Raw genomic sequence first — 12661 nt, 5'->3', positions numbered from 1 at the left:
GCTTTTTGGATATAAATGGGTACGCAACACGGTGTTGGCTCTGATTTGCATGTTAGCTAGTAAATTAACATTGTTACTTTCAAATAGGATAACCTACACATTGCACGTAAACTCGGAATTAATTCAAATAACGTAACAAAAAGCCCGCTTTCCCTTTCTGCAGCGAACAAAAATCCAACCTCACAATGACGATAAGCGGTTTGATTGGATACAAATCTGCAAGGAAAATATTATTGGCTACTGACAGATGCCAATCATTTAGCAGGCGTGGCCTTAGTACGTCACCGACCAACGCGCAACCGCCAGCCAGTCCCTCCTATGTTCACTCAAGTGTCACCCTCGCCGGTTTCCTCTACGCGACACAACCGGCAGAAAAAGAACTCACCGGTGGCCCAAAAGTCTCGCTGGGAGTGCGATGGATGAATCATCGGACCAAACGCGGCCCTTCTTGAGAACGGTATGTACCCGCAAAATACCGGCAACCGCTTCCTGAGCGTCACGTCTGTCTGTTTCTTTGTCCGTCTTTTACCTTGTGTTTGCCAGGCAGCTGGTTAAAAAGCACAAGGGATGCTTTGGGTGACCAATTCAACGGGACTACCTTCCGGCAGCTGCTATTGTTAGCCGGCTTTCTTATTCTGACACGTGGCATGGTGAAAAGAAGTGGTTTAGACTTTGTTTGCGAAGGGGACTTTTCAGAATGACGCGTTCCGTGGAAATGTGTTTTCTTTCCTTGGCGTTTTGTTTCTGTTTAATGGTGGGATATAGTAGTAACTTGCTAGCTAATGGGCTAACCGGGCACGAGATTGTGCAGGTTTAAGTATTTAAGCAGAATCTTTCGTTCAGAGCCATCCCGTTAACTGTACATTGTGACATTTTACATAGACAATAGGCCAGTGATCGATCAGATTTCTTTCAGGTAATGTTGACTTATAGTTAATTAGAGAAGAGAAATCTGAAACGTAGCAGAATCAGAAAGTAAACTACAGTTGAGATTGAGAACAGAATCTCAGAAGTAAAGCATTAGTGACAGATGGGATCATGACTGTCAAACTCCAGAGCTGTGCGAACAAATCCAAAAAAGAAACAGGTTACAGTGTGCTAAGTTTAAAATGCCTAACGGACTGATCTAAATGTTGGTGTAGGGTTGCCTACTGCTATGTTTCTTCTGCCTGTCTGTCTAAGCCATTGGTGTCCAAACTATGGCCTGGGGCCAATTGTGGCCCGCCATTTATTTTTAAGCGGCGCACAGCATGTGCTAAAAATGACATCTGCTACTAATACATTTGTTGTATATACTATAGAGCTTTTATAAATATAAATATATATTTATAACCTCAGAAGTTAGTTTGTTAAATTTCGCCCCCCCCCCAAGCTATATGATTGGTAGGGGTGTGCCAAAAAATTGATTCTCGTAAGAATCGCGATTCTCATTTAGTACTATTCAGATTCGATTTTAAATGTCCCAAAATCGATTTAATTAAAATTATTTTATACTGTCTTGCCTTTGCCTGTGTGCGCCTTTATTTGGAGCGCTGTTCATGTTGTACCCAGTTTGGCCACTGAGGGGCAGTGTGGTTCCATGCGGTCTAATACACTGTTAAATTGTAGCCACATGAGAGAGTAGAAGGAAAAAGTCACAATCAAAGGAGAGACTGAGGAAAGGAAGGAAGGACAGACGAAGCAGAGTGAGATCCACAGACACCAGCCTCCACCGATTCAACGACCAGAGGAAGAAGCAGATTGTGTCTGAGTTTCGATAGATGCTGGTGTGGTGGATCTGGCAAGCATGAAAATCTCCACCAAAGAGGGGAGCCGTCGACCCCTGCCAGGACAGAGCAAACACAACACCTCAGGGCCCCCCAGGCCATGGCAGCGCCAAGGGACAACCCCCATGCCCCGCAGGGGCCACCGGCCGGAGAGCAAACCCAGGAGCAGGAGCGCCCCCCCACCCCAACACGGCCTGCGCCCCCAACCCAACGCAGCAGGACGGGGCACTGCAGGCCCGCCAGGCACCCCACCGGCCCACAGCCCCCGCTTCCCCACCCCCCATCCAGCCCCAGACGCCCACCCCCACCAACCGCCAGCCCCCGACCCCCAGATCCCGGGGACCCCCCGCACCCAGGCATTGGTGCCGAAGAGGGGCCGGACAGCGGAAGTCAGGATCAAGTTATTACAATACAAGTTTTTTTTTTTTTTTTTGCAGTGTGGAGCAGTTCTTTTGAGTGATAAAAGTGCCGCGAGTAGCGCGCTAATTAGCATTAGCGAGTCAGACTGGAGTAGATCATTACAATTCCTTGCATATCTATAGATTGAAGCAAAAATAATTGTCAATCAAATCATTTTTAATCGAAAATCCATACTGAATCGAATCGCAGACCCAAAAATCGGAATCAAATCGTGGGACATTCAAAGATTCCCACCCCAAATGATTGGTCATTCCACATGTGTCTGTTATTTTGACAAAGTGACCAATCAACAGCCCGACACAAGCAAAATTAACTATTTACAATTACAAACGTAACAACATTTCTCTTCAATACACTGTTACAAGCAAAAATGATTTCCTTCAGTTTATTGTCAAAGTTCAAATTGTGAAAATATCACATGCAATATCTTGCTAGCTTGGACCTGTTTTGATGCAGCTGCTAATCAGTGCAGGGGGCTGAGATTTTCTGATGGGTTACAGGGTCTCAACTCCCAACCACCCCCAAATCTCTTTGATTTTGGTGTGCTTGATAAATTAAAGTAAAAACATTTCAAAGTGGCCTTTGATGTCCCCCCACCCCCTCCCCCTGTATGTGGCCTTCAGAGGAAAAAGTTAGGACACCCCTGGCTTAGGCACTTATTTTTGCATGTATAAGCATGTGCTTACTGGTGAGGAAACATGACCCTTTCTCTGCTCAATGAAAAGAACTCACTTGATCACTGCCTACGTTTTTTCCCCCAGCCACAGAAGCCAGTGGGTTTACTGTTACAGAAGCAATGCAAGCTGCTGTGATGCCGCACAAATTCTCTGTGTTCATTAAACCAAGAAAATTCACATCTTGAATGAACCATTGTTATCCTGTGTGCAAATTATTGCATGTTTAAAAGTACTAAATCAATGTGTCCATTATGGAAAATTTTTTAATGGTTTGTATGCAAATGGTTGGGTATTTGGAGTGTGAACATAAACAAGTAAATCTTGTATCTGCATATTCCTAAAAACGTGGCTGTGAGTAATCTGGCTGCTTCCTTGGTACCTTACAGTTGGGCTAATTTGCGTAAATAACCTCTATCCTCCAGCCTCTACACAGTTTCTCTGCCCATCACATGTGCAGCTAGGCTAGGCAGAGCTCCAGAGCCATTTTCAAGTGAAAGTTGGAATCCGTTCACGCCTGTCTAAAAAAATGTTCTGTCAATTGTGGCACACAGGGATCTGCCTTTTCCTATTGTAGCTGAATAATTGTTGTTAAAAATATTTCAGAATACGTAGTTTGTCTACAAATCCCACCCCCACACGATATGGCTCCACGATGGAGCTAATGATAAGGCTGTGTGATTGCCATTACAACTGAGCATTCCACGTAGATAATAAATGTTGACAAATTGAAGCCTAGTTTGTGAAACAAGGCAATTTTTGTATGAAATTTTTTTCTTGAAACGATTTTCGGGCGTTTGTGAATCAAGGTTTGACTGTATTTGATTGCTGGAAGGAAGTTGTCGACCTGGTGGCAGCACATTGGGTTTTGGTGAAAATGTCCAGGATTTGTAATTAGTGTTGTTGCAATACTGTTTTTTGGCCTCCGATAACGATTCCGATACCTAGCTTTGCAGTTTCGTCCGACGCCGATACTATACCGGTACCGAAGTTGTTGTTTTTTTTCTCAACATGAAAAAGCTGTCCTGCTTTTGGTTCAGAGCGTTCAAGGGCCAATAGGATATCTTAGCTCGGCATGCAGTGAACATGTCACACATCAGTAAATGTCGTGCATGAGCAAGACACAAGATGCTGCATCCAAAGTCCTACATTAGCGTCAGAATTAATGGTATCGGCATGTTACTTGTTAGTACTCACCGATACCGATGCCACCGTTTTAATGCAGTCTCGGGGCCTCTACCAATACCAGTATTGGTATCGGAACAACACTAATTGTAATTGGCCCAGCAGGTTGGGGGTGGAGTATGCAGTAGCTACCTTGGAGACTAGCAACTGTGCTATATGATACTTGAGGTATTTTGATGAGAGGATGTCAGACATATTTATCTGGAAATTGTTTTAAATTGTGATTAAAAAAAAGAAGAAGAAGCAAGATAAAGTAGTTGCTGCTGATGCTGTGTCATCCGATGATAGACATGATAGACATCTGAGTCGCATAATGTTTTCTGCTGCCTGTTGGTTGAGTATGGAGCAATGAATCGATCACATTTTCAATGGATTGTATGAAGATTTTCATGGAAAAAATCAGCTTGTAAAGTCACATAAAAAAATGGAGGTCTTGGCCATCCTTATGTGTGACGTAGGACTGGGCAATAAATCGAATTATTTGGATTAATTGTCATTTTAAGAATGGAATCGTTGAAAATTTGCTGAATTGTGAAATCGAGTTTTGTCTTCTGGATTATTAAAAACTGTTGTTCTGATGTTCAGTTTCATCCAAATGTTTTTGCGAGTTGTAATTTTGCCCAAATGCTGGATGGGTGGTTTACACAACATGTTTTCAATAGCTACCAACTACTTTATTGTGGCATTTAAGCACAAACAATGAATGTTAAGTTTATGTTAAAACTGATTTTGAATCAGTATATATTATTGTTGTCTGAACATTTTGCATAGGAATTATTATTGAACTAGACAAAGTACAATTTCTGGAGAAATTGCGTGGGAATGCTGAAAGATGAATGCTAAGATGAATGCTTATGAAGTAAATTGGTAGCTATACTATGTGAAAATTACAAAGTTTTAATTGTACTTGAAAGAAAGAAAACTTGAACTGCAATCTGGTTAAGGTGGGATTCAAACCCTTGCCTTCTGTTTACTGGTCAAAGCTCTGCTGTAGTAGCCTACCCAGTGAGCCACAGAGGACTTGCTGTCATATTTGAAGTGCTGTGAAATGTAATTGAAGGATGTCTTAGAGTGAATGTGTCATTGCAAATGATTGGCGATTAAGTGTGTTTATAATGTTGAATAAAGCTAAAACTGGAGATCTTAGGACTGGGCAAAAATAGCGCCAGGGAAGATGTGAATTTTTGAATGCTTTCAATGTCAGCATTCCCACAATTAACTCATTCACTGCCATTGACGGCTATAGACGTCAAAAGTTCATTTGAACTATTTCTATTAATTTTTTTTTCCACTTTTACTAACAAGAGTATGAAAACCTATATATATTTTTTTACTGTACATTCAGAACAGATATCAAATTTGTGATTAATCGTTAGTTAAATAGTGAAATCATGTGATTAATTACAATTAAAAAAAAAATCACCTGACAATTGACACCTGAATTTTTTTTTCAAATTCAAAATAAGGGCCGTCAGACGATTACAATTTTTATTCTTAGTTAACCGCATGACTTCAATAGTTGACTCATGATAAATGACAAATTTTGTATCTGTTATAAAGGTATAATAAATTTTTTTCTAGGTTTTCATAAAAATGAAATAAAATGAAAAAAATGTTAAACTAATACAAATGGTTTACATAAATCGATAGTCGTCAATGGCAGTGAATGAGTTAATGCAACCTTTAAATAAATGTTTTTTTTTTTGGTTTATTAGATTAACTCTTTCACTGCCACTGACGTTAAAAGACGTCAAGTAAAAACCTACGGAGGGCCGCCAATGACGTTAAAAGACGTCATCCAATTTTAAATTTTTTTTTTTTTGAAACGGGTGGAGGAAAGCCTTCCCCAGCTGTGTTGAAAGTTTCAAGCAGGTCTAGTGAGCCTAATGACTATTTTTGGCCCCTAGATGGCAGCAATGACTCTCTTTTGACAAGATTGGGTAGGCGTCAGCAGAAGAAGTGAGGCGGGGCTAGAGTGTTGAGGGAGACAATGGCTGAAGAAGCCATAATGGCGACCGGTTTGCAAGCAGCTCACGGTCGAGCCGTTTTTTTCAAAGACGAAAAGCATCGACCAACGCTATAAAGAGCACATTGATGACGACGATGATCATCATCGATGATGATGATGGTGACTCCGAGGTTGACGGCGAAGTTGGAAGCGTTGACGCGGCGGCTATGACGACGTCATAAAAGGTTCACAGGCTAGCGATGCCAACACCGGAAAACGCGGAGCACAACCGAGCACGCTCAGGCGGACGTTCAATCGGACGACGAAGAGTGCCCCGAGTCCAATGCATATTCATCGGAGGAGTGGGTACAGTCTTCTACTTTCTATTCCCCGGAAAAAAAGGCCGTCTGCACGCGAAACGGACAATGGAAAGTGAAAGTAATCTGTTGTCCAAATTCGGCTGCGTCTCCTTGCACGCAGGAGAGCGTTACAAAAAGAAAAACTGTATTTGAAACATCCACATAATTGTAAATAGTACCACAGTTGCACACATTTGTAAATAGTTTGCGAAATTGTTTTGTCAAATTGTTACACTGTTGAATGGAAATGAACGTATTTTGCAAACTAAAAACACTTTTTCATTGTTGGTGGTGGTGTATTACAGAAGTAAAGCACGATTTAGGTGTTTGTGGCATCATTCATGGACAAAAAGAAGTGTACAATTCACTAGAGTGCATGAAATAACATCGTTTCACAAAAAGCTCTTTTTCTCTGCTTTTTGTTTCAAAACAGAGCATTTCGGTGAAAGTAACCATTTTCTATTGTTGATTACTGAAGAACGGAATAAGGTAGAATTCTGATGAAAGATGAGAGTCCATTCTTTCATTTGGTAGTATGTGTGTTTCCATAGTCCAAACACAACATTTTCTGTGGACCTTGAAAGATCAGTCAGAATGCTTAAATCAGCTGGCACTGGCGACATCCCGTTTCTGAAAACGTCTGGCAGTCAAAGAGTTAACATGGATTAAAATTGTAATCGTCCCGAATGGCTAAAAAAAATTGAGATTTTATTTTTTGGCCATATTGCCCAGCCCTAATGTGACGTCAAGTAATGTGAGATGTTGACACATTGCGCGAGACTTCTGCTCTGTGACTAAGGACTTAACTGCACAAGCTTTCAATAGCTTTTTTGTGATTCCCCCACAGAAGGGTAGGGTGGCAGAAAGGAAAATGATTACATCATAGTAGTAACACGGCAAAACATTCCTTTTTGTGCTGAATACTCACCGGCACATTAAAGTTGACCATAAAAAAGTATGTTGTTATTTGACTTTTGGTGTAAGTCCTTGTCAGTCAGGGGTCGCCACAGTGATTAACTGAATTAGAATTATAGAGCAAAGATCAGTAATTATGCATCGTTTTCATCGTATTTCTTGCCATGCTGGAATTAGCTCCTTTAAGGGGCTGATCTGTCTCATTCAGTTACGACAAAAAGTAAAACATTTTCACATGTCCCCTTTTAGTCTTTTAGGCAACAGTTCTTGGACCTACCTGACTGCCACATCCAGTTGAGAAACATCATCATTGTCCAAGTTGCTCATATGGATTAGCTGTAAATAATCGAAGAAATTAATGTTCCGCAAAGTGAGATGTATAAAGTCTTTATTCAAGGTGAATTTTAAAATCTATTCTACAATCTCAAAGACTTCAGTAATATGTTCTGATGTCTTTGTTTTGGGCAGAACGGGAACTGGCTGTATCAGTTGAATGCTCTTTTGAGGGAGTCCAAGGACTGACCCCTTGAGGGACTCCACATGGCCATTCGATCAGATTCAAAACTTTCAATTGTCACAACATTTCTTTCATCCAAATAGGATGGATGAACTAAAGCGCACTACTAACCTTAACAGGTGATTTGACTTTTCCTAAACCTGTTAATCTGTTAATTGCTTTAGTACTTTTTAATCAAATTGCTGTTGTCTAACAAGGAGCAAAATTCACAACAGGTGTTGGATCCATAAATACATTTTAAGCAACTTCTGTGCCTTTCTGTGACTCTTCCAGTCTCTCTGTATCTCTGTTGCAACCTGCTTGTGATACTGTGACACTTAAAAGGTTATTCCCCTCTCCTGTTTGAAGCCTTGTGGTGGCAAGGTAATAATTGTTAGGTGTCGTCTTGGTCTCAGGATGTCGCATGATGACGAGGATTGTAAATACGAGTTCTTTTTGAACCAGGAAGTGCATTGGATGGTCCATGAATAACACCATTTACAGTTCATATCCTTGTTATAAAACAGTAGATTGTGCAAAATCTTTTATTATTATTATTTTTTATTGGTACTCGTGTTAAGCTTTTCAATATTGATCTGCTTTTGTAACTTGTACCTGGTGTAGTGTCTGTGTCAAATTGTAGTTAAAGGTCAACAACTTTGAGTAAAGTGCAGAAGCTATGGAAGCACTAGCACATGAATTTAAACTAAAATGGTGTCTCCTTAGTTGCCAGAATACTTTTTGTTAGATACCATTTATTTAATAAACAACTTTTGGATTATATTTCTATATTATGTATTACCAATACTGAATCCTTCCTTATGGCCTCATCATCGGAAAATTCTGCAGGCAGGAGATCTTGCACTTTGGCCAGCAACATGCCAGTTAATGTAAACATTAAAACACTACTACTCATCCTTTTGGAGCCGGTGTAGCTCCTGCTGCACAACAAACATGACCCGCCCCACCCCCACGCCCTCCCTGCTCCATCCCACTGGATATCCATCAAAGTGCTTCTAACAATCATTATTTCGCACTTTCATCCTTCACTTTTGCAGGTATTACTGTTAGGGATAGACCGATTATTGGCTGGGCCGATTATCAGCGCCGATATTCAGCATTTTCACAAATATCGGCATCAGCCATTTTGAAGAATCATACACTCTATAAACAGTTGGGTCAAACGTAACCCAATTATGGATCAAAAATGGTCCGATCCACTTTATGGGTCAATTTGACCCAACTTTCTGGGTTGTTTTATACAAAATGACCCAATTTTTTGACCCAAGTAAAGGACCAGACCAATATTCATGAGTTGTTTTACACTAAAAGACCCATTTCATGACTCAAAGTTGGGTCAAATTGACCCAAGTAGAGGATTGGTCCATTTTTGACCCAAAATTGGGTTATTTTTCACCCAACAGTTTTTAGAGTGTACGCCCAATAATAGACAAATTAAGAAAGTGCTAACTTCAGGGCAGTAGTTATTTAAAATTCCAGAGATGCTTTTGGCCCTGCACCACCTGTTTTTGTTTAAAATTAAAACTAAGATAAGTAAACTTTTAATACTGTACTTCAGATATTTTGAAAAACGTTATTTGCTGTAGAAAAGAATAGGAAGCTATTTAACTCTTTGACTGCCAGACGTTTTCAGAAAAGGGATGCCGTGGGTGCCAGCCGATTTAAGCATTTTTGACTGATCTTTCAAGGTCCACAGAAAATGTTGTGTTTGGACTATAGAAACACACATACTACCAAATGAAAGATTGGACTCTCATCTTTCATCAGAAAAAAAAGTTTGTTTCTACCTTATTCCGTTTTTGAGTAATCAACAATAGAAAATGGTTAGTTTCACCTGTTTTGAAAAAAAAAAACGTATTTTACGTCTTTGGCACTCCATAGGATTTTACTAAACGTTATTTAACATTTTTGGCAGTCAAAGAGTTAATTAAGTGTTTATTTAACTTTTGAAAATATGCAATTGCACCTGTGAGATCCCTGAACTTTTTGTTTGATAAAAAAAAAAGAAAAGAAAAGATGACAGTTTTTTTTTTTTTATTACAAAATTTAACGAACCCTCGTTGTTTAATAAACATTTTCTTAAAAATTTAAGAGCTGGAGTTTAAATTTTTTCAAATTTTTATGCCAATGTTTGCTCTTTTAGAAAACAAATATCAGCTTCAAATATCGGTTATTGGCGTTCTTGACTACTAATAATCGGTATCAGCATCGGCCGTGAAAAAAACATATCCGTCCATCTCTAATTACTGTTTCAAATTTAGTTCCAACTTCCACCTTTTGCTATCACTTTGTTGCTTGTTATGGAACTAAATAGAACAGATAAACAATCATATTTATAATGTTGTTAGTAAGGCATCCATAATGATCTCTAGGGAATCCTCTTTGACCATTGCTTATTGTGTCTACCTCTTTTCACCCTCCCAAAAAGAAGACAATATTATGACCTGAGCGAAAGCTATTCTTTGAATTTCGATGAAATGTTTCAATGCCAATCTCAATTTCGTTTTTTTTGGAATCTTAATGACTGCATTCCTAGCTTCAATCCAAAGCCGCCGCCTGAAGAATGCCATGCTGTGTGTCTGTTTCCATTTATCTGCATGGGGGGATTGGTTTTCATTTGTGACCTGAATACCTCAGCGGGTAAACATTTGTATGTCCTCTGAACGTGTGCGTATGTGCTCCATGTGTTACCGCGCGTGTGCGTTTTTTTAGCTCTTGGCCGGGGCAAATAAAATATTAATGGTGCCATGGTGGGATTGGCTGCCGAGCAAAGAGCGGGCTGACAACAGGGTAGAGCAGAGCACTGCTCGTTCCCTCTCTCCCTCTCTCTTCCTCGCTGTATAAAGACACAAGCAGAGGAATCGGGAAGAGACAAGTGTGATTGTGTCTCGACTGAGTCCATTCCGTACGAGGTAACTGTCAAAAACAGAGATCGGGCTAACGTCCTTGCTGTCTTTGCTAGGATCTCAATGGACAAACAGAGCGAAGAAAAGCATGTTCTAACGGTAGGTCCTCCCGTGTTTGCGTTTGCCGTGGTTGGTACGTGTACAATGTCCCATCTCCAGTAAGGCTGCATGCATTGTTTGTTTTGTACCCACCCCCCCACACCACCCCCCCCCCCATCTAGACAGGAACGCTATTAAGCTGGTAGAAGACACTATTTCAGAAAGTCAATTCAAGGTGAAAGCAGGGGTGATTAGAGGCTGTTCACTCGTTCATTCATTCATTTGACATGCTTCCAGAAATGGGGACGTTTGCTTTCTAGTCTTTATTGATCACAAGGAGTGAAGACTAGAAGAAACCAGCAGAGACTGTTATGGCTGCTTGAAAGAGTGGGACAAGGAGAAAAGGGAGAAAAAGAGTGACTGTTTGGGCGAGATGGCTTAAAATGGGTCTGCCAAGGTAGTGGAACATGAAGGTGGTGCATGCTGTTCAAACAGATGACGTTCAGTCTAGTTATTAGTGATTCTAATTGTCCCCATTCAGTGAGGAACAATATTTTTTGTTGGGATACGGATGATAGCAGCAATATCAGACACTTTTTTGGTATGTTTTTCTTTCTCAACATACTGCACTGTCATTTTGGGAGTTTAGTTGAAAAGGAATATAACGAGGAATATAACGATACGGACAATATCAATACAGTATCATGAGTCAGGTGTGTTAGTGGAGAGAAACATGGAAAACAGGCTGGATAGGGGCTCTCCAGGACCGAACTCGAGCACCCCTGACTTAACTCATTCAATCCCAAAAACGTATAAATACGTTTTTTTAAATACGTTTTTTTTTTTTTTTTTTTGTCCTGAACTCCCCAAAACGTATTTATTTGTTTGTTTGTTTTTTAAATATTTTTTTATGCAAAAGTAGTGGTGGGCAAACTCTGTCCTCAAGGGCCGGAGTCCTGCAGGTTTTGGATGTTTCCCTTCTCCAACACAGCTGGTATATAATCAGCTCATTATTAATCAATGCATAAGCCTGATAATAATCCTGTTGATTGGAATCAGCTTGTGTTGGAAGAGGGAAACCTCCAAAACCTGCAGGACTGCGGCCCTTGAAGACTGCATACATAAGGCTTTGATGCAGCTTCTGACATGAAGAGGTTGCTTAATACAATGGTAGTTATTACAAAAAATGGCCAGAAGGTGGCAGCAGAGTATAAGAGATCAACCAGGGCCATGTTGCAACAAGCTCTTTTCACCTGTGTTTTCAACAGGTTTGTGAATAATGATGAAACTTAGCTATAATCGAATGCTAATTGATGCATAACGGAAACAGAAATATTATTTTTTTTTCCTGATGAAAGAAGAGACTCTAATCTTTCGTTTGGTAGGTTCCATGTTTTTATGGCAATAGAGCACAATATTCTGCAGAGTATAAGAGATCAACCAGGGCCATGTTGCAACAAGCTCTTTTCCCAAGTGTTTTCAACAGGTTTGTGAATAATGATGAAACTTAGCTATAATCGAATGCTAATTGATGCATAACGGAAACAGAAATATTACTTTTTTTTCCTGATGAAAGAAGAGACTCTAATCTTTCGTTTGGTAGGTTCCATGTTTTTATGGCAATAGAGCACAATATTCTGTGGGCCTTGCAAAATCAATCAAAATCCAGTAAAACTGTGAAAATGGTTGGGAGTGAATGAGTTAAATGCATTTACAAATACCGAGGTTATATTAAAAAGTGTTAATGTCCCTTTCAGTGATTTAATTCAGGCAATACTTTAATACATTTTTTAAAAACTAGATAAAATTAACTGAACATTTCCACGCAAGTGCTGTTTCTATGCATCTACAATGTGAGATATGTCTCAGTGAAAACATTTAATTCCATCCATACTTCTGATTGACAAATAAAACATTCAATAATAATGGGAT

General features: G+C 39.9%; 1 protein-coding gene across 11 annotated transcripts in view; it reads left to right on the top strand.

Moving 5' to 3' along the window:
• Nucleotides 1-301: 301 nt before the first annotated feature.
• Nucleotides 302-12661, top strand: part of LOC144037781 (sodium bicarbonate cotransporter 3-like) — a 61384-nt gene continuing 49024 nt past the window's right edge. For 9 of the 11 annotated variants that reach the window (XM_077549553.1, XM_077549554.1, XM_077549552.1 and 6 more), the window contains exon 1: nucleotides 302-457. In XM_077549553.1, coding sequence (XP_077405679.1) covers nucleotides 416-457 — 42 coding nt within the window. In that variant the 5' untranslated portion in view covers nucleotides 302-415. Of the gene's footprint in view, nucleotides 458-10545; nucleotides 10790-12661 lie in introns of those variants that run through there. The other 2 variants (XM_077549545.1, XM_077549543.1) reach the window with 2 other exon arrangements.

Source organism: Vanacampus margaritifer, chromosome 17 (assembly GCF_051991255.1).
Source record: "Vanacampus margaritifer isolate UIUO_Vmar chromosome 17, RoL_Vmar_1.0, whole genome shotgun sequence".
Lineage (NCBI taxonomy): Eukaryota > Metazoa > Chordata > Actinopteri > Syngnathiformes > Syngnathidae > Vanacampus > Vanacampus margaritifer.
The sequence above is the reverse complement of the archived record's forward strand: the minus strand, read 5'-3'. Positions and strand labels throughout refer to the sequence as shown.